The sequence below is a fragment of the Cervus elaphus genome, chromosome 3 (genome assembly GCF_910594005.1).
Source record: "Cervus elaphus chromosome 3, mCerEla1.1, whole genome shotgun sequence".
NCBI classification, from domain to species: domain Eukaryota; kingdom Metazoa; phylum Chordata; class Mammalia; order Artiodactyla; family Cervidae; genus Cervus; species Cervus elaphus.
The window spans coordinates 43,025,136-43,047,840 of record NC_057817.1 but is presented as its reverse complement, the minus strand read 5'-3'; the positions used below and the strand labels follow the sequence as shown (position 1 = coordinate 43,047,840).

At 37.5% G+C, this 22,705-nt stretch overlaps 1 protein-coding gene across 1 annotated transcript; it reads left to right on the top strand.

Moving 5' to 3' along the window:
- Nucleotides 1–16,059: 16,059 nt before the first annotated feature.
- Nucleotides 16,060–22,215, top strand: LOC122683739 (lysozyme C, kidney isozyme). The gene is made up of 4 exons (XM_043887561.1): nucleotides 16,060–16,258; nucleotides 17,902–18,066; nucleotides 19,955–20,033; nucleotides 21,301–22,215. Exons 1-4 carry the CDS (start codon nucleotides 16,063–16,065, stop codon nucleotides 21,365–21,367), a joined length of 507 nt encoding a protein of 168 aa, XP_043743496.1. The 5' UTR covers nucleotides 16,060–16,062; the 3' UTR covers nucleotides 21,368–22,215.
- Nucleotides 22,216–22,705: the final 490 nt, after the last annotated feature.

The following is a 22,705-nucleotide window of genomic DNA, read 5'->3' as shown; positions in this document are numbered from 1 at the left end:
TTTTTCTTTTTTAATTTTACATCTTCTCTACTAATATATGTATTTAATGCTATAAATTTCTCTGTAAGCACTGTTTTCAGTGTATTGCATACATTTTCGTAAGCTGTATTTTTATTTTCATTTAGTTTAAACAATTCTTTCGTTTCTCTTGAGATTTCTTCTTTGACTCTAGTGATTATTTAGAAGTATATAAATATTCATAGCAACTTTATTCTTAATAGCCAAAAACCATAAACTAGTAAGATTTCGTTGAGTGGGTGAATGGTTAAACACACTGGTGTGTCCACACCATGGAATACTACTCAGCGATTTTAAAAAAGAGGCAAATAGTTGATATATACAACATCTTAAGGAACCTCAAGGAAATTTGGATAGTTTACAGTTATTGGCTATTTAAGAATAAAGTTGCTATGAATATTCATATACAAGTTCTTATGTGGAAAGAAGACATTTCTCTAGGATAAATATCCAAAAGTGGATTGCTAGGTTGTATAATAAGTCCATTTTTAATTTTGACAGGATACTGTACTTTTAATTAGCATCTATCTAATGGATAATAATGTTAAAAGTCTTTTCAGTTGTTTTTTTGCCACCTGTATACCTATCCTTTTTGGAGAAATGCCTGTGAATGTCTTTTCTGTGTCCATGCCCAGTTTTCTAATTAGATTATTATTTTTTAAATGTTGAGATTTGACGGATCTTTATGTGTTCTAGACAAAAGACTTTTGTCTGATAAGTGATTTGCAAAATCTTCCCCTGGTCTCTAATTTGTCTTTTTATCCTCTGAATAGGATCTTTTGCAGAGCAAAAGTTTATTTTGATGAAGACCAATTTATCTATTTTTCCCTCTTATGAATTATGCTTTTGGTGTCAAGCCTAAGAATTCTTTACCTAATTCTAGGTCTGAAAGATTTTCTCCTGTTATTTTCTATAAGTTTTTTAGTTTAAATTAAAAATTTGTTTTCAGTACAATTTTGCATAAAGTGTGATTTATTGAAAAGGCTTTCCATCCTCCATTTAGTCGCTTTTGCTCTTTTGTAAAAAATTAACTGGGCATATTTGTATGAGTCTGTTTCTGGGCTTTCTATTCTGTTCCATTGACCTATGTGTCTTATTTTTCCTTCAATATTATGCTGTCTTGATTACTGTGCTAAGTTTTTAATAGCGGTCTTTCCAGGTGGTATTTCTTATTGTTTATTTTTCCTCAAATATTTCTAAAATCAACTAATAAATAGATGCCATGAAGGTAACAAATTTTCTCTGTTTTCTCTCACTCTTATTGTAGTATAAGATTCATCAACTATGATAAAATCTTCTCATCCTGTACTTATCTTTGGGTTTGTGGTTTGTTGAGACCGTCAAGAGTGTTCTATGTAAATGCTATGGCATGTGATGTATTAAAATAATAATTTGTTTTTCTTGTTTAGAGAGGAAAAAGAACTTAGAAGGTAGAAAAGGAGCTGTCATTCCTTGGTTGTTTAAATTTTGCTATCATCTTCATGGTGTGATTTCAACAAAGCTACAGAATGAACATTAATACGCTCATTTTATAGAGGAAAAGATTGAGCTTCATAGAGTATAAATTGTGAGCATGAGCACGTACTTTATAAAGTTTAACTTCATGAGAATGATCTTGGCCAGGATCATAGAGATTAGTGCAGCTTTTCAATCATTCCTTCTTTTTTCTTAGATAGGTTACTTGGGCAAATATGTATAAAGCATCTGGAGCCAAGTTTATATCACTTATGGGACATGTGGACTCTGATGGTGCTAATTCAGCCACACATAACCTCTTCATGGTAAGATGAGGTTGAAAAGAAAGGATATTTATCCAGTACCTGAGTTACAGGTAGGTAACTCAGTAGAATTACAGCTACTTCTATATCCTGAAAGGTGGCCTGCCTTAGTGTTGGGCTTCACCATTCAGAGATGTTTTCCTAATTAAGATCCCACTTGGCCACATTAACAGGAAATTGTGTTCTATCTTCTTTATTAAACATTTCTTCCTTTGAAGTTCAAAGAATCCAAGGATACTTACTCAGTCCACAGTATCTATAGTTACTCTAGCTTCATCCTGAAACTGGACATCCCAGACAGCTCAAGAAAATGCCCTGTTCATCATAGCTGCTGTCACTATTTGTAAGCCTCAGTCCTTCTCCAGAACCCAGCCTGGAGACAGCTGCTGCTGCAGCGTGTGGGAATCCTTGTTCAGGGGGAAGAGTTTTTCTTCTCTGTTGGCAGGATGCCGGTGCATAGTGACCGTGTTGTTCAGTCGCTCAGTCATGTCTGACCCTTTGTGACCCCCTGGACTGCAGCATGCCAGACATCTCTGTCCTTCACTATCTCCCAGTGTTTGCTCAAACTTTTGTCCATTGAGTCAATGATGCCATCCAACCATCTTATCCTCTGTCGTCCCCTTCTCCGCCTGCCCTCAGTGTTTTCCAGTACCAGGGTCTTTCTCAATGAGTCAGCTCTTTGCATCACATGGCCAAAATATTGGAGCGTCAGCTTCAGCATCAGCCCTTCCAATGAATATTCAGGACTGATTTCCTTTAGGATGGACTGGTTTGATCTCCTTGCAGTCCAAGGGACTCTCAAGAGTCTTCTCCAGCGTAACCGTTCAAATGCATCAATTCTTTGTTGCTCAGCCATCTTTATGGTCCAATTCTCATATCCATACATGACTACTGGAAAAACCTTAGCTTTGATTAGACAGACCTTTGTAAGCAAAGTGATGTGTCTGCTTTTAAAAACACTGTCTAGGTTTGTCATAACTTTTTTTCCAAGGAACAAGCATCTTTTTTCATCGCTGCAGTCACCATCCGGAGTGATTTTGGAGCCCAAAAAAATAAAGTCTGTCAGTGTTTCCATTTTCCCCCATCTATTTGCCATGAAATGATGGGACTGGATGCCATGGTCTTAGTTTTTTGAATGTTGACTTTTAAGCAACTTTTTCACTCTCCTTTTTCAACTTCATCAAGAGGCTCTTTAGTTCCTCTTTGCTTTCTGCCATTGGGTGGTGTCATCTACATATCTGAGGTTATTGATATTTCTTCTGGCAATCTTGATTCCAGCTTGAGCTTCATCCAGCCCAGCATTTCACATGATGTACTCTGCATGTAAGTTAAATAAGCAGGGTGACGATATACAGCCTTGACATACTCCTTTCCCAGTTTTGAACCAGTCCCTTGTTCCATGTCCAGTTCTAACTGTTGCTTCTTGACCTGCATACAGGTTTCTCAGGAGATAGGTAAGGTGGTCTAGTATACCCATCTCTTTAAGAATTTTCCACAGTTTGTTGTGATCCAAACAGTCAAAGGCTTTAGCGTGCTCAATGAAGCAGAAATAGATGTTCTTCTGGAATTTCCTTACCTTTTCTATGATCCTATGGATGTTAGCAATTTGATCTCTGGTTCCTCTGCTTTTTCTAAATCTAGTTTGTACATCTGAAATTGCTCGACTCACATTTTGTTGAAGCCTAGCTTAAATGATTTTGAGCATTACCTTGCTAGCATGTGAAATGAGTACAATTGTACTATAGTTTGGACTTTCTTTGGCACTGCCCTTCTTTGAAATTGGGATGAAAACTGACCTTTTCCAGTCCTGTGGCCACTGCTGTGTTTTCCAAATTTGCTGCTATTTTGAGTGCAGAACTTTAAAGCATCATCTTTTAGGATTTTAGATAGCTCAGATGGAATTCCATCACCGCCACTAGCTTTATATATAGTAATGCTTCCTAAGACCCACTTGACTTCACACGCCATGTCTGGCTCTGGGTGAGTGATCACACCATTGTGGTTATACAGGTCATTAAGACCTTTTTGGTACAGTACATTTATCTACAATGATAAAGTAGATGCATTTATAATCCCATCAAACTTTGGTTTACAAAAAAATGGCATTTCATCCCAAAGGCTCAGTAATTTTTTTCTCAGGAAAGTGGCAACAGTAGGGTAGGGTGTTTATGGGATCATTTTTTCCCCCTGCAAAGTAGACAACAATTCAAAAGAGTCTGAAGATCAGGGTCTTTATTACCATCTTGGCTTTAACTCCTGCCTTCCTTCTCCAAACACATACATTATCACTGTAGTCTGGACTACCAAGAAGGGATCTTTTTTGCACATAAAATGGAATTGTTTCATATCTCTTGCTCAGAATATTTCAGTTTCAACATTACCTTCAGCAGTGATTATTAACACATTTTAGGTGCTTTTCCCTTTAAGAATAATTGAATAATAATTGAAGTTTTTAACTTTCTTCAGAGAAAAGCAAACATATACACATACAGACAATATAATCATACAATTCAGGAGGTTTTGCAACACCCCTGAAGCCCATCCACAGATCTTCTAGGAATCCTCATCCAGCCTATACAATTTACACATTGAATCTCCTTTGAATAGTGTAAAAGGTTTTTTGCCTGCCTAGCCAAATTCTTCACTTCCACTCCCCACTTCAAAGGGAATTTCCAGAGCATACTATGTTCTCTCTTATACTTCTTTTTTAGAAATAAACTTTTAATTTTAGAATAGTTTGAGATTTACATAAAAATTACTAAGATAATACATATAGTTTCTGTATGCAGAGTTTATCATTCCATATTCTTACAGTATTTCTAATTTACTATTAATAAGTTACTCTTTAATTGAAAATCCTTTTGAATCAGCAGTCAAGGAAATTATTTTCCAAAATAAATGTGTAAAGCCCTGATACTACCCCTCATAATCTCTGGTTCAGCTCATGTGAGACCGTGTGAACAATGATGCTATGTGAGTTCACTTCCGATTTGACAGAGTTGGAAACAGACCACTCACATGTCAGCAACCAGTCACCTTACAGAGGTATGATATTGACTTGAGGTGAGGTGTTGGGCTAAAAGAATGTGTGGCTGCATCTTAATTTAGATTGATGCCGAAGAGAGAATCATCTTCAATTCAGTGTGTACAGATAAATTGTTGTTAATAAGAAGTTGAGCATATTATCTTATTTGCTTCTTAAGAGGAGCAATAAAATGTTTGTCAAGAAAGGGAAAAAAAAAAATACAACCCAAGTACACTACCTTATTCCCCTATTTCCAACTATTTCTTCTCTTCTCCCCAGCATTTCGTGATGTTACCAGAGCTAATTTACAGATTGAAATCACTGCTTTCTAGTTCAGTGAAAGAACTTTAATGATATGCAATTGATTTGGCACAAATAAAAAGATCAAACCAAACCTTAAACTCAAAAGTCATACTTAACAGAGAAATGAAATCAGAATACTCGTCTAGAAAGAGGAAACTAAAATAGGAACATTCCCATCTCTTTGTCAACAAGGTTATGTTTTATCACATGTTTGAAAAATCAGTTCCTTATTTCATTACAATTTCTCAATGATGAATGCCCAATTTTTGTTTAACTTGAGAAAGGACTTTTGTAACCTGACCAATATGGGAAGGGAAATACTTATTCATAATGTGAGAAGGGGAAGTGAACTCCAAAGTTATAATTTCATGGAATCTTAAAGTTTAAACATAACAGGAATAATAGTACAAAGAGAGGACGCACAAAGAAATAAAACACTTTCCACAATTATCAGATGTACTCACATTAAGAAAATTGATTTTTAGGGGCTTCTCTGGTGGTCCAGTGGTTAAAAATCTACCTGCCAGTGCAGGGGGACATAAGTTTGATCCCTGGTCCAGGAAGATCCCACGTGCCACCAAGCAAATAACCCCTGTGCCAGCCTACTGAGGTCGTGTTCTAGAGCCTGGGAGCCACAGATGTTGGAGCCAGAGGGCCTAGAGGAGTGCTGTGCAGTAAGAGAAGCCGCGGGGATGAGCCCCGAGCGCCGCAGCTGGAGAGGAGCCCCACTCGTCGCAGCTCGAGAAAGCCCACCTGCGGCAGTGAAGACCCACGCAGCCAAAAATAAATAAGTGACATCTCTGATTAACAAAAGAAGAATACTGGTTTTTAAATAGTCTCTGATTGCTTAATGGCATTGCCTGGAGTTAGATTAACCTCTTAGATGAAAATCACACTTAAACAAAACACATTGGATAGATTTGTACAACTATATTGGGAACTGAAATCAGCAAGAGGTAGACAAAGACATTATAGTGTGTAAGGGGTGAGCATTGTGTGGTGACAGAATTTCTTCCTTTCACTTGAACTTTAAGGTAACTCAGTAAACTGAAAAGACCATGGGACTGCCCTGAATCTTACTCCCAGCTCTCCCACTCACTATCTATATGTCTCTGGGCAGGACTTTTCTTCTCTGGGAGACATAGTTTTTCATTTGTAAAATGGACATAATACCTATTATAAGACCCCTGAAAGAATTATAAATAATGTTTATTAAGTGGCTAACACTTTGCAAGCATTTGATAAAAAAAAAAAAGCTAGTATTGTTTAACTTCCCTTTTATCCCTGTGTCTCAAAATAGTCTCCAGTCTTGATTATTCAAACCTCCTAAATATCTCTTGAATTCTCCCAGTTCTGTTGTCCACTCCCCACTTCATCTGCCATCTGAATTACTGGTGTAGTTTTCTAGCAGCAGTCCCTGAATGCAGTCGAGAGTGTTAATTTGTTTGGTATTCAGATTTTGATCCAGTTACTCTCCAGTTTAATACTCATGAATAGTTTCCATTGTCTTTGGGGTTAATTGCTGAACTTCACTGTTTTGGGGATTAAGCTTTTAGGTCTGGTTCTGCTCACCCTCTAGCGTTCTCTTTGCCACCAGACAACCTGTTATTTCTTCCATTGTCTGCAGAGCACATTGAGGAAACAGCAGGAACAAAGGCAGAAGAGAGTGCGTACATGACAAGGATGAGGAATGGTAAAATCTCCTCTGTGATTAGCAGTAAAGTACCTGGCAGATTGATACCACCTTATGGTAGAGAGTGAAGAGGAACTAAAAAGCCTCTTGATGAAAGTGAAAGAGGAGAGTGAAAAAGTTGGCTTAAAGCTTAACATTCAGAAAACTAAGATCATGGCATCTGGTCCCATCACGTCATGGGAAATAGATGGGGAGACAGTGGAAACAGTGTCAGACTTTATTTTTTTGGGCTCCAAAATCACTGCAGATGGTGACTGCAGCCATGAAATTAAAAGACACTTACTCCTTGGAAGGAAAGTTATGACCAACCTAGACAGCATGTTAAAAAGCAGAGACATTACTTTGCCAACAAAGGTCCATCTGGTCAAGGCTATGGTTTTTCCAGTGGTTATGTATGGATGTGAGAGTTGGACTGTGAAGAAAGCTGAGCTCTGAAAAATTGATGCTTTTGAACTGTGGTGTTGGAGAAGACTCTTGAGAGTCCCTTGGACTGCAAGGAGATCCAACCAGTCCATCCTAAAGGAGATCAGTCCTGGGTGTTCATTGGAAGGACTGATGCTGAAGCTGAAACTCCAGTACTTTGGCCACCTCATGCGAAGAGTTGATTCGTTGGAAAAGACCCTGATGCTGGGAGGGCATGGGGGCAGGAGGAGAAGGGGACGACAGAGGATGAGATGGCTGGATGGCATCACCTACTCAATGGGCATGAGTTTGAGTAAACTCCGGGAGTTGGTGATGGACAGGGAGGCCTGGCGTGCTGCGATTCATGGGCTCGCAAAGAGTCGGATACGACTGAGCGACTGAACTGAAATGAACTGAACTGAACCTGGCAGATTTACTATGCTGGTACTGTTTTAGCCTTAAAGATCAATTCATAGGTCAGCAAGTTGTGGCTCTGTGCTAGACCACAGTAACTTTTATAGCACAGTATTGACACCACAGTAGAAATAATTTCTCTTGTGTATATTAAGTAGTAGTATTTTTTCCTCAGTATGAACACATTGTTATTTTTTAGTCGCTAAATTGTGTCCTGACCCCTTTGTGACTTCAAGGTCTGTAACCCGCCAGGCTTCTCTGTCCATGGGATTTCCCAAGCCAGAATACTGGAGTAGGTTGCCATTTCTTTCTCCAGGAGATCTTCCCGACCCAGGGATCGAACCCATGTCTCCTGCTTGGCAGGCAGATTCTTTATCACTGAGCCACCTGGAAAGCCCATGAACTGAGTATCTGACTCAAAACGCAAAAACACCAAGACTGCATAGTAAATTAAGTACAAAAGTTAGATGATTTCTGGAGTTTGGGTGGTGTCAGGAGATGCAGGAAAGCATCTTGCTTGTTTGATCTATTTTGCAAAAAGTGGGAACTTAAATTACAGAGACACTGAAAGCTACAAGAACAGAAAGTGATCACTAATCCTCGAAAAAGATACACTGGTCTGGATTAGGCAAACCCAAATTATTTACCACTTTTCAATGACCCAGTACCTGGCCAACAAAACGCCAGCTTTGGATTGGGGTGAAGCACTGCCCTGAGTCAGGGAGTGTCCCCACAGAGAGCCTCCCTGGCCTGTGGCTAGGATGCTGGACTTGCTGGGAGCAGCTGGATGCTGGTCCTGTTTCACAGGCTGTTACACAGCTCCACTAGTTGAATAAGAAACTACTCCATCTTAAGCTTTCAGCATCTGGGCTTCCCGGGAGAGCCCAGCTGTGTCCTCCACCCCACACCCAGCCCTCCCAACTCACCCACCCTTCCAAATTCTCCTAGCAGTCATGCTGCCACAGCAGAGGTGAGACTAGGTCCTCTGCACCCGTGAGCCAAACTACACAAGGACAGTGTCAGCTGGGTAATGAGAGGAGGGCAGCTGCCCTGACTGTGGTCTCCGAAGGTCCATAACGGCTTCAAGAAAATGGCACTGCTTCATAGCAAGTGACTGTTTACAAGCTTTGACAAAACTCATTCCAATGCCTCTTTTCATTAATACAGTCAATTAATTTACCAGTGTCAGTTATTAATACTTTCTGAGGCTATGCTATTTTCATATTGTTTTTCATGTCCCTCATATATTGACACAAATAGATTTTAATTTAGAAAAAGCAGAGACATCATTTTGCCAACAAAGTTCTGTCTAGTCAAAGCTGTGGGTTTTCTAGTAGTCATGTATGGACGTGAGAGCTGGACCATAAAGAAGGCTGAGTGCCTAAGAATTGATGCTTTCGAACTGTGGTGTTGAAGAAGACTCTCGAGAGTCCCTTGGACTGCAAGGTCAAACCAGTCAGTCCTGAAGGAAATCAGCCCTGAATTATTCATTGGAAGGACTGATGCTGAAGCTGATGCTCCAATACTTTGGCCACCTGATATGAAGAGCTGATTCATTGAAAAAGACTCTGATGCTGGGAAAGATTGAGGGTAGGAGGAGAAGGGGGCAACAGAGGATGAGATGGTTGGATGGCATCATCAACTCAATGGACATGAGTTTGAGCAAGCTCCAGGAGATAATGAAGGACGGAAGCCTGGAGTGCTGCAGTCCATGGGGTTGCAAAGAGTCAGACACAGCTGAGTGACTGAATGACAACAAAATAGAGAAAAGCCAGATTGCAGGAACAATAACATCAAAAAAATGATGGGATAGGTTTTAGTGAAACAAGATTATCAAGACAGAGAGGTCTGAGTCACTGAAAACTGAAACACCTTGGCTTACCTCCAGAGTCATTGGTGACCTAAATCATGGAATCGAAGAGCCGTTTTCAGGAAAGTAGTTTCACATCTAGGGCTCTCAAGAACCATCTCACTCCATACTCTCCAGTCACATTCAGAGAAGGTAAGTCTAGGTCAAATAGTGCAGAGGGTCTTAATTTGCTATACCATAAACGGGTGCAAGAACCATCACTTTGCTTTATTTTTCTTAATCTAACAAAATTTGTCTCTAAGCCCCATTTCCCCCAAAGGTGAGTCAGTGATGGTGTTGTAAAACTTCTTTAGCTTATTCCCTGCCCAGGAGCTTGCAAGCATCTCAAGAAAGGACAAATCCAGAAAACTTGAGGAAGACCTTAGAGTTTCAATCCATCACTGAGATGTTCATATGATGGTTATTACCCAAGTTGACATGGTTCACTCCAAGGCAGAAGCTCCTTCCCAAAGCTTCATTGAGGGACTTGTCTGGTGGTCCAGTGGCTAAGACTGTGCTCTCAATGCAGGGGGCCTGGGTTCAATCCCTGGTCAGTGAACTAGATCCTACATGCCGCAACTAAGAGTTCACATTGCTGCAACTAAGACCCAGCACAGCCAAATAAATAAATATAAAAAAAAAAAACCTTTATTGATTCCCAAGGGAGGGCAATTCATGTTCACTTTCGCAGCAGCTGCATGCCATCCGAGAGAACTCTTGCCATTGCTCCGGGACCCCCCATGGAGTGGGATGCAGGGCCCTGCCACTTCTCAAGCCTGTCACCACGATCATCTCAAATCTGGCCAGATTTGCCTCCTCAAGTACCCCCGGCCTCAGGAAATCTTTCTTCCTGCTTTATCCTCCTTCAGTAATATAATCTCCCAAATGAAGGCCTGGATGGGACAGTGTTCCAGGAGCTTTGCAGCTTATCTTTTATTCCAAGAAATATAAATTCTATTCTTGTAAGAGTATTTTTCAGTCTTTTAAGAAAGCTAATGATACAATAAAAATGATCCTAAACAAAACAGCATTGTTCTGACATATTCTCTGTTTCTTTTTCTATAGCTTATATGCCATTTTAATGCATCTCATGAAGCTCATTGAAAATTAATATTTAACTCCTTTCCATTGAAGCTTAAGAGACCACTGATCTGGGTACAGATGAGCTGCATGAAAGAAGGATAAATTTAAAGTTAATTGGCAGAATATTTCTACCAATATGGCTGAGTTCATATACACGGAGGAATGTTGAGGACTTCAAAAAAATCATTCTTTTTTTTAGTGATTCTGCACACTTCTCTCTGTGTGTGTAATTATTTATTATTTTTCTAATTGTAAAAGTAATATATGCTGAAAGAAGAAAACTTGGAAAATGCCAAAATATACAAATTGAATAAAATTCTGAAGAGTGTCAGTGTAAACATTGTGGTGTGTATCTTTTAGTTCTTACATAAGACATTTTAAACTTTTTTTAATCATAAAATAAAATACATATGCACATTTTTAAAAGTCAAATGAGGTGTATAAATTAAATGCTGAAAGATAGCCCTAAACTTTCTTATTCAATTCTCAACACTAGAGGCAATCTCTTTCAACTTCTTAGCTATTTTTAGCTTCTTTAGTTCTATTTTAGTATTATGGCCATATATGTCAAGAGTATGATTACTCTATTCATTTTTTATTTTCAATCATGGATATTTTCTATTTATTTCCACAAAGAAAGATGAAGATTTAGCTCTCTGGACTTCCGCATGTATTGTTCCTCTTTAAAAGCATGTACACCCTCTCACAGATGAGTATAATATGATCGTATAATTTGGTTGTATTTCTTCCTTTTTTGTGTTTTAGTTTTCTTGAAATTGACAATTGCCTTACTTTTTGTTTGCATAGTTTTCCATTTACTTATTCGTGTATTAATTCATCGCCCCAGATCTCAGTCAGAGTTGTCAAACTCCTTTTAATAGTTTCAGACATTCCAGGACATCTTTTTTTTTTTCTTTTTTAAAGCTTGCCTATAACACACATTTGTAGTAGGATTTTTAAAAAACGAATTAATTTGTATTTTTTGTGTGCTGGTCTTTGTTGCTGCACGTGGTCTTCTCCAGCTGCAGTGAGTGGGGAGCTCCACTTTCTGGTGGTGCCTGACTTCCCACTGTATCCGCGTCTCTTGTTGCAGATCACAGGCTCTAGGTACCTGGGCTTCAGTAGTTGCCGCTGGCGGGCTCAGTAGTTGGGGCGCCTGGGCTGACTTGCTCCGGCTCCGGCATGTGGAATCTTCCCAGTCAGAGATGGAACCCGCATGCCCTCTGTTGGCAGGGGGATTGCCATCCCCTGCACCACTAGGGAAGTCTTCCAGGACTTCTTTAACGTGGCTTTCCCCCAGGGAGTCTTTAGCGATACTGTTCCCTTCCTCTCAATAATTTCCCTTCTCCTTTCTCCTGTATTAAAATCCTGTTTACTAGAAAGCTTATCTTTTATCTTATTTGCTCTTTTAAATTTTTATATCTGTTTATTTATTGGCTGTGCTGTGTGGACGCCCCAGGATCTTAGTTCCCCAACCAGGAACTGAACCCAGAGCCCAACAGTGAAAATGCCAAGTCCTAGCCCCAGGACCACCAGGGAATTCCCAGGAATATATCATTTTGTGATTTTTAAAGACATATGCCTTTTTATAGTACAATTTTTTTTAAGTGGTAAAAACAACGTGTTATTAACAGACCCAAATAGCTTTAGTTTCTCTGTAATAAGAGGTGAAAAGCAGATAAACTTAAACATGTGTTTGGCAATTAATATTTCACTATTTTATTTGGAAATGAACTAGATATTCAAAAAATATCGTTTAAAGTTAGTGTTACAAAAAGATTTTGGAAACTATTTTTAAGCAGACACTTTTTGATACCTGCAAAATTCATTTACAAACATTTCTCTCACTTATATATATTTAATTCATGTGTTCTTAACAATTATGCTTGCGTTGCCATGAAAACTTAATGATGTTAAAAATTAACCATCATTTTAAGTTATTTTTCTTGTTGACAAACTAGGCAAGTAGCAAAAATTACAGAAGTAAAGAACCTAATAATTTAAAGATGACTTGTTTTTCTCTACCATATTGACATACATTAAGGAAATAATTTCTATTGTAAATTTAGTTCTTAGGTTGAATTTATAATTTTATAATTTCAAGCATAGAGACAACATAAACTTATTTGACTAGTCTTAGTTTACATAGTGCTTATATTGTCTTTAAGCCAATTAAATAGAGGTCTTTCACAAATTTTTACAAATACTATCCAGAGGGATAAAAATATCACACATGCATAACATACGTACATAGATATACATGGATGTATAGATAGAGACAGATGCAAACAGTGATCTCATAGCTTTCATTTAAAAATTTTAGCCACATATCCAGTACAGTAGTATAAAACTTTCTAGCTTATAGAAGACCTAAATGGCATTTCTGGCAGATAGAACAAGTTAAATTTACCCACTTAGGTCGCTAAAGCCTTTTGCCAATATTTGTGGAAAAGACTATTAAGAATTTTACTTGTCTTTAATGAATAATCTTGTGGAGGCTATGGACAAAATTTGGGGCAAGGGAGCTTATGAAAATATCAAATGGTTTGTTTTTTTAAAAAAATAGCTCTCATTTTTGTTTGTTTCCGGTCTTGTAATTGCTTTAGCCAACAATGATCTCTTTGGATGCTTGTATTTCAAAGATATGGTAAGATCAATATTTCCAAGGGTCAGAGAAAGGGCTGCAGGTTTTACATGAGATGGAACTCAAGGGTATATTTGCCTTTATCAGAAATCTAAGATCATTATTATTATGTTTTTTCTTTTTTAACAGTAGGATAGGATAATTCAACAATTTCAATGTTTTTTGGTAGTGCAGGCCCAAAATATGGAATGTCTGGACCTGGTGGGGTCGACTTTACAAAGTAAAGGACAATAAATCAAACCTTCGTGTGCCTTTTCTGGACCTTTGTCAAAGCTATTTCCTGGCTGCCAATATTTCTGTAAGTTTTATACCTGCTTGAGTGCCAACTGTAGCTCTTGACAGTTCCCTGATCTTCCCCTCCTAACCTTGTTGAGAAAGTTTAAGAAGTGTTTTGTTTTTCTTTCACACAGTCGCTCAGTCATGTCTGACTCTTTGCGATCCTGTGGACTGTAACCCGCCAGGCTCCTCTTGTGTCCCTGGGATTTTCCAGGTATAAATACCGGAGTGAGTAGCATTTCCTTCTCTAGGGGATCTTCCTGACCCAGGGTCTCCCTCATTGGCAGGCAGACTTTTTACCTTTGAGCCACCAGAGAAACCCTGTATCTTCTGCATCTGTCTTTTCTCTCTTTCTTTCCTTTTTTTCCCTCAATTTGATCTTCCCATTGGTACCTATAGGACACTTGTTTAAGATGAGAGCTGTCTGAAAAGTCCTTTTAGGTGTAAAAGTTCAAGTCTTCAATATACCTATTCCAATCATGAGTCTGAGCCAGTGAGTCTTTTCATGGCTAAAACCAATACTAGGGTTTACAAGAGCTTAAAACCAATATTAGAGCTTATACTATTAGGATGCAAGAGCTGTCCCTTAAGAACTGTAGGCCTCTCAAGATGCAGAGCCACTCCAGAGAAAGCCTAAGAAAACAAAGACCTTCCTCGGCTCAGGTGACAAAGCAAGCTCTATCTCCCACAAAGTGAGACACCTTAAATAACTGAGCTCCTAACCTATGTTACCGGAAAGGTGATACTGGGAGGAGAATTTTTCCTTCACAAACCAGGCAGCAAAGGTAGAGCCCATAAAGGCCTCTTATGACCTGAGACACTTCATTAAGACAAACTCCCCTGACAGCCAGCCTGGCTGGACAGAGAGAATATTGCCTGTCACTTCATGGCTCAGGCTCCTAGCTGGCTGGCTGGCTGACTACTGATGCAAAACTGACCAACACCTGCACCACCCCACTCCCCCACAAAGGGAACATTCTCACTGGTGACAAAGCCAAGTTCTCAGGGTATAAAACAAAACAAATGGAGATTCTCATCTTATGGTTTTTCATCCTATGACAAATGCCAAAGGAAAACAGAACTCTTTCTGGGAGGCTAAGAATCAATAACCATAGGTGCTGAAAAACAAATTCACAAGAATCACAATTCAAGATCTATTTTCACAAATGTTTTTCTTCTGCTGCTGTGAATTTGGAAAGGAAGGGACGAGGAGAAAGTTTCATCCTCCTCTCTTGCCTGTGCACTACAGAGAAAGCTGGGAGACTAACATGGTAAGAATTCTTACCTTCTGCTGGTCTGCTGTCCATTATCCCATATTTCAACTGCAGTCTCCAGGGAGAATGGAGTGTTCTAGACTTTCACTGTCCCATCCTCCTCACCAGAAACTGTACAGGGGGAGACATTTGTTTCCTTTTACTGTTTTAGGTTTTTGACTGAGACTCTGTAACAAAAAGACAGCTTAACAATAGAAAAGGAAATGAGTGTATTAACATGTACATCTCATATATACTTATGAGAAATGACAGTGATGAGTAACTCAAAGAGGTGTCTAGAATTTGGACTTACAGATCATCTTAACCAAAGAATAATATATTTTTAGGGGAACTACAAGACAGAGGAAAAGAGTACTGGGCTTCCAAGGGCAGCAAACAGTGGTACAATAAATACATCAGAAACTAATGGAAAATAGCTGGTCAGTATAGGTTGTTTTCCAGTATAGGTTGTTGTCCTTACTTGGGTCTAATATGTGTCTAGGGATGTTGATGATTAATTTCTGCACAAATTTATGTTCTGCTTTCAGGAAAATAGGGGGAGAACAAAGAACTTTTCTTGGATCTTCTTCTCCATTGCCTTCAGCTCAAAATTATTCTTGTGTCAAAGGGGAATATGTTGGGGTGGCATATTCTGTTATTCTTCTGAAGATTTTGCTGTAAAATTCCCTTGCTTTACAATGACTCTTTATGTTCTAACATGATAACATGAAGTAAGGCTTTGTCAGAAAGGAGTTAGGAGTGTTATTTGCGTGAGGCTTACTTCTAATAGTGAAACATTGATTTGTAAATTAAGAATTTACAATAGTAACCAAAAAGTTAGTAATGGAATCTGGCTGAATAACATAGTGTTGTACTATATACCTATCGGAACAACAGGCACTGTGTCATGTTCTATTGTGGAAAGTGTATATAAAATAATATTAATGGAAAAAGATGAAGGCAACATACAAAAGGCACATAAAGCAACTTAATGAAAAAAATTTAGTGAAAGATTGGAACTCATTTTCATTTGAGTCAAATGTTCATTCAGATTTTTTTTCTTTATACTTGCTCAAATTCATAATAAAATAGGAGGAAGTTTCTATTTTGGCAATAGTGCTAATCCCAATTAGTCCTGAGCAATGTCTTTAAGCAATGTCATTTCACTATTTTATTGCAGATTAATTCTTAGATCATCAGAATGTCCCTCTTCAAAAATAAGAAAGAAAAGTTTGAAGTTAGTGAACCAATAAACATTTCCTGTTTTCCACATGTCTCAGAGAGTGGAGCTCCCAAACCAGTTGCATAAGAAGGAAGTGAAAACATGTTAAAAAGCAGGGCCAGCTCCCCTGGCTCAGCCTGGAGGTCTGGCTTCTCAGTCGACATGAAGGCTCTCCTTATTCTGGGGCTTCTCCTCCTCCCTGTTGCTGCCCAGGGCAAGGTCTTTGAGCGATGTGAGCTTGCCAGAACTCTGAAAAGACTTGGAATGGATGGCTTTAGAGGAGTCAGCCTGGCAAACTGTAAGTTAACTCTTTTTCATCCTTTCAAATAGTTAGCCAGGTGTGGAACAGATACTAACAGAGGATGAACAAAAAGGAAGGGTCTTTGAATGTTTTTTTCTTTCTTGGAGGGTTTATACACTTCAGTTCAGTTCAGTCGCTCAGCCGTGTCTGACTCTTTATGACCCCATGAACCACAGCACACCAGGCCTCCCTGTCCATCACCAGCTCCCAGAGTCTATCCAAACCCATGTCCATTGAGTTGGTGGTGCCATCCAACCATTTCATCCTCTGTCCTCCCCTTTTCCTCCGTCTTCCCCTTCTCCTCCTGCCTTCAGTCTTTCCCAGCATCAGGGTCTTTTCCAATGAGTCAGCTCTTCGCATCAGATGGCCTAAGTATTGGAGTTTCAGCTTCAACATCAGTCCTTCCAATGAACACCCAGGACTGATCTCCTTTAGGATGGACTGGTTGGATCTCCTCACAGTCCAAGGGACTCTCAAGAGTCTTCTCCAACACCACAGTTCAAAAGCTTACACAGTCCAAAAGCTTATACACTTACAATGGTTAAAAACATCAACTTGTTCTTTTAGAATCAGATGTACCAGGTGAAGGATTGAGGCATGGTGGGTCAAATTCTATATCATTCTAAGCATACCAGGTCCCCATGAACTCCTCTAGTGCTACTAAATTTGACAGCTGGCACATGCAGACTGACTATAAGATATATTTTAGCACCTGGGACTTGTCTGTCAAGCCCTTGTTGTTTGACTCTAGCCATTTCTAATTTGGATCTTGGGTTCTGAATAAGGCAGTATTTTTCTCATTTTTAATCCCCCTAACATGATATTGCACTTTTAACAGCAAAGTTTTTTAAAAATTACATTGAACTCTTAAAACAGGGACAGTAGAACTATTTTCCCTCAATCAGTATCTATATAAGGATCCCTGAAAGGCAGCATGAAATAACATTTTATTATTCTGACTCTAGTTCATTAATTATTTTTCATTTTCTTCCACAGAATTTAAGATGTGCCCTAAGGAAAATTTCCTTTGTATTTTAGTCCATATTTGTCAGTGTCATCACTGTAGTTTTCATATTGAATTCAGATATTTCCCCTCCATAACTATTTTTGAATGAGTTAGCCAATGGCTAGATGGATGGATGGATGACCCAGCCTTTCCTATTCTATGATTCTTGCCTGGATTATAATTTGATACCCAAATTCACCTTTGGTATCATAAATTTTCTTTCTCCCAGAAAATCCTTATTTTTTGTAATAAAAAGCATTTTTCCATTAGCATATGCATCTGCTGCTAATGACCAAATCCACTCAACATCTCTGTTGATTTTTCTGTTCTAGGCTCAATCCTACCTGGGTGTTAGTAGTAAGGAAAGTGTAATAGCAATGGAAGACACAGCTATTTTAATATTTTTTAAAATATGTTATCTTTTTCATTTGTATTACCAAATCATTGGCTAATAAAAAAATTCTCTGAAGGGACCTTTAACACCAAAGTGTTAAAACACTTTACAAGTAAAATACATCTTTATACTTATAGAGTAAGTCATTAGTAAAATAGAACTAGTTAGGTAGAACTGATTATGCTATGAATTGTAAGTCATATGATTTGCTCTTTATTACTCAAAGTATGTTTTTTTCAGGGATGTGTTTGGCCAGATGGGAAAGCAATTACAACACACAAGCTACAAACTACAATAGTGGAGACAGAAGCACTGACTATGGGATATTTCAAATCAATAGCCACTGGTGGTGTAATGATGGCAAAACCCCAGGAGCAGTTAACGCCTGTGGTATACCCTGCAGCGGTAAGACAAGATAATGTGGAGTGATGGCCCAGGACTCACCTGGTTATACCTGTTTAGTTATCCAAAAAGTTCATTCAGGTTTTTCCATAAAATCTTATGGGAAAATTGGAACAATCCTATAGTTCCAATCAAGAGTCAATAGAAATAAAAAAATCTTGAAGGGTTCATCAGGGACCTATAAAAACTCCATCTTAATATCTAGAAACTCTATTATCCTCCTCCTAATTTCTTAAGTAAGAAATTAAAGAGCTGGTATCATAAAAGGATGCTATTTGCTAACATCCAGGAGTTTCTGGAGTGACCTGTCACTTCATCATAACTGGACATGTTGATGCTTTTTGTAAAGAACAATGCCATTCCTACTGCTTTCCTTGTTTGGGGAGGATTAGCGATAATTTTGTTGCATGGTCTTTTTTTTTTTAATCTACCCTCCTTTATTGGAAAACAAAAGAATTACTAGTTAAAGTGGAGGAATATGTGTGGTGTTTTAAAAAAATTGTTTTTACTTTTTATTATAAAATATTTTAATTATACTGACAATTAGAAATGTTACTATAATAAGCATCAATATGCTCATCACGTACTTTAACAGTTGTTAACATTTTGGCATATTTACTTCTTTATGTATATATATGTATATATACTTCTTTTTTGCTGAGTGATTTTTAAGGTGAATTAGAAACATTATGACATTTCATTTATAAATTATTTAAAATGAATCTCCAAAAACACAGCTCCTATATAAAAATTGTCATTCTAACAAATTTACAGATTTGTTTAATTGGGGTGAAAGAAGTATTCTATTGACTTCCTTTTAAAATAGAGAAAACATGTGCAATTTTTTTTTAATTTTTAAAAAATTTATTTATATTTTTTATTGAAGGATAATTGCTTTACAGAATCTTGTTCTTTTCTGTCAAACCTCAGTGTGAATCAGCCATAGGTACACATATATCCCCTACCTTTTTTTTGAATCTCCCAAAGCATGTAGAATCTTTAGTGCCTGAAATATTGGAGAAATATAGCAGAATTGATACTGATAAATTTTTAAATATAAAAAATCCTAATAGAGAAGATGAGTCTAAGAATATACTTTTGTTGCCAGTTAATTTATTAAAAAAATTTTGTATTATAGAATAACCTGTTGTCATTGAGTAAAAATTCTTACTAGCCAGACATGTATGACCATTGGTAAATTTTGGTTTCCATATGTTCTTTTGGAATATGCAACAATCCCGGACATGAATGTAAAGCTATATTATACACATTTGTACCCACATACGAACATGTAAGCAATGTGGTTTTCAACAAAAGTGAAATTGTACTATATTTACTGCTTTACAATTTTGTCTTTATTATACAAAATTATTTTTGTCAACAAATACCAATCCTTATTGTTTTTTAAAGATGAATAGACTTTCACTATATAAATACTCTATAATGTATCAACCTAACTCTTACTGTTAAACATTTAGGCTGGTTCCATTTATGCCCTTTATTAATTGCTATGAAACACTTTGTATACATATCTTTCAGTACATCTCTTATTATTTCTTTAGGATCAGTTTCCAGCATCGAATTGCTGAGCAAAAACCTGCTAGGCCAGTTTCTGCTTGTTTGTCTTTTTTTTTTTTTTTAATAGTGCCTAGTAAAAAGAAAATCTTCTATCATGCTAGTTAAGAATTCCAGAGCTTCCAAGGACTTTGGTAAATGAGAAACAGATGCCAAATGGGATGGAATGAAGAGTTTCCCCCAACATCAACGGATATACAGACTCTTGAACATTATTTTAGTTGTTCTTTCCTCAGCCTAAGAGAATAAAGCTGTCTGAGCCTAAACTTAACATTTCTATGAATGTTATTTTCACTTCTCACCACCTCTTTTTCAGCTTTGCTGCAAGATGACATCACTCAAGCTGTAGCATGTGCAAAGAGGGTTGTCAGTGATCCACAAGGCATTAGAGCATGGTATGTTTTTTTTTCCCCTTTCAGTTTTATTGAGATGTAATTGACATGTACAACATAATGATTTGACCTACATCTGGAAACAGTATCACAAAAATTTTTTCCCCCTATTTCTTTAATTTAGTGAACATCCATTATCTCACATGGATACAAAATTAAAGAAATAGAAGAAAAAAATTTTTGTGTCTGATGAAAATTCTTAGGATTTACTCTCTCTTTTTTTTTTTAACAATTTTCATATATAAACTATAGCAGTGTTAATTATATTTATCATGCTATATATTTGTTTTTGCTCTTTAGTCACGAAGTCATGTCTGACTTTTGTGATCAATAAACTGTAGCCTGCTAGGTTCCTCTGTCCATGGGATTATTTCAGGCAAGAATACTGGGGCAGCTTGCCCTTCCCTCTTCAGGAGATCTTCCTAACCCAGGGACTGAATTTGTATCTCCTGCATTGCAGGCAAATTCTTTACTGCTGAGCCACCAGGGAAGCCCCATGCTGTTCATTATATCCCTAGTATTTATTTATGTTATAGCTGGAAGTTTGTGTTACCTTTGACTGCCTTCATCCAATTCCCCTTCCCTCACTCTACCCAAATTCTCTTGTGGTTACCTCAAGAGGTAACCACAAATTTGACCTCTTTTTCTTTCACTTTCTTGCTTTGTTTGTTTGTGTTTGAAATATAATGGATGTACAACACTATGTTAGTTCCCATTACAGGGTGTGGTGTGTGTTAAGTATTAAAGGAGAGAGCTCTTTTATCGTATTGTTATGAAAGAAGTGAGAGAATATTTCCAAGGATCAAAGTATGGTACTGAGACCTGAAAATTGCAGCTTTAGATTCATGCTAAATGGTGTATAACATAGAAACCATCTACTTTAACTGATTAAAAATCTTATTCTTTTACTCCTCAATTTATTTTTGGGAATTTCTAGACGTTTTAAGATTCTCCACCCTATACCAATTCCTTGTCATATCTTAACATTATTTTTGGAATTTATGGAACGCACTCTGCATTTGTGCTGTGAACTACACAGGACTCAACATTTGCACTCAGATGTTCTGTGCCCTAGTGAAGGTTTGGGGGAGATGTGAAGTCCTTGCTATACGTATCTCCAGTTAATAAACAGCAATACTTGGATCTGCCTGTAGCTTTTATTTCATATATTGATAAACTGTGTTGTTTTCCCAAAGGATTTGAAGTATATGTAATACAATGATGCTATGTTTCAAACCTATTACCATTTGTTTCATCTCTCGCTCTACAGGGTGGCCTGGAGAAATCGATGTCAAAACCAAGATCTCACCAGTTACATTCAGGGTTGTGGAGTGTAACCTTGGAGTTTTCACTTCAGCCCATTTTGTCTCTTTTTCATATTAAGGAAGTAATAGTTGAGAGAAAGGTCATACTTTCAAACAAATAATGTTTTTTATAGAAGCAGAAGCATGTGGTCTTTCTTTTAAGATACTTAATGTTTACTTCATGTGTTTATTATTTGATGTTAGGCCCACAGTGTATTTCAGTTTGTTAATAGACCTAATGCTGGTGAATATTTGTCTAAAATCTTAATTATTAAATATATAACCAGAACATTCAGTTCTTAAAGAAATAGCACAGACTGAATCTTGAACCCTACAAGTACTCCCCAATATTCAACAAAAATATAGCAAAATAATATCTTTAAACAAATTGATCTTAGGCAAAATCCCACCCGTGTAGTAGTCATGTAACACCTTCATCTGTTCAGTCATCTCCAAAAACAGTAAAAGATAACCACTTTTTGCTGGGCAATATAAAATGTTAAATAGAGCAGAATGCCAAATGACTAAAAATGAAGAAAGTCTGATTTAAGAATTTTGTTTTCATAAAGTGTGACCTTTGTTTTAAATGTTGTCTTGGAAATGTTGCATTTAAACAGCTTTAAAAATAAGCTCAGAATTTATATGTCAATCTCTTTTTGTCCTTTTAAAGAACTCAATTGTGCATCTTGTTGTCATGAATGATATAAAGACAGATTAGATGAGCTGTTGTTTTTTCTTAATGTTATAAGCTTAGTTTCATGCATTATGACAAATTCAGAAGCAGAAGAGTTTGTAAGTATTGAAATCCTTGCTAGTTAATCCCAGGTGTGAAATCATGAATGCTGTAAAAAGTACCTTTTCAGTAAAAGCTTTGCAATTTATACTTTGTCTTTCTTAAAAAGATTATCTGACAGTTAGTATTTCCTACGTCCTCACCTGTACCAAAACAGCTAGATTTTTTTTTTCTGTTTGTATATTCTCTTTAATCATAGAATGCACATTCACATTAAGTAACTCATTTTTTCCTCAATGGATTTAATCATAAAGAGATAGCGTGTGTATCATCTTAAAAAGAAAGCTCTTACAAAAACCAAAAATAGCTAAATATTGCTGAAGAAAAATCCATAAGCATGCTGACAGATCTCTGTTTTTTTATTTTTTTGGCCGTGCTACTAGGCTTGTGGGATCTTGGTTCTCTGACCAGGGATTGAACCTGGATCCTCCACAGTGAAAGCCTGGAGTCCTAACCACCGGATCTCCAGGGAATTTCCCTCACCTAATTCATAAACACAGATCTCAAATGGGCCGTCTAATCAGCCTGGTCATCTTAGTCACTTCTCTGAAATCCTTCTGTGTTGGTGTCCCAACTCC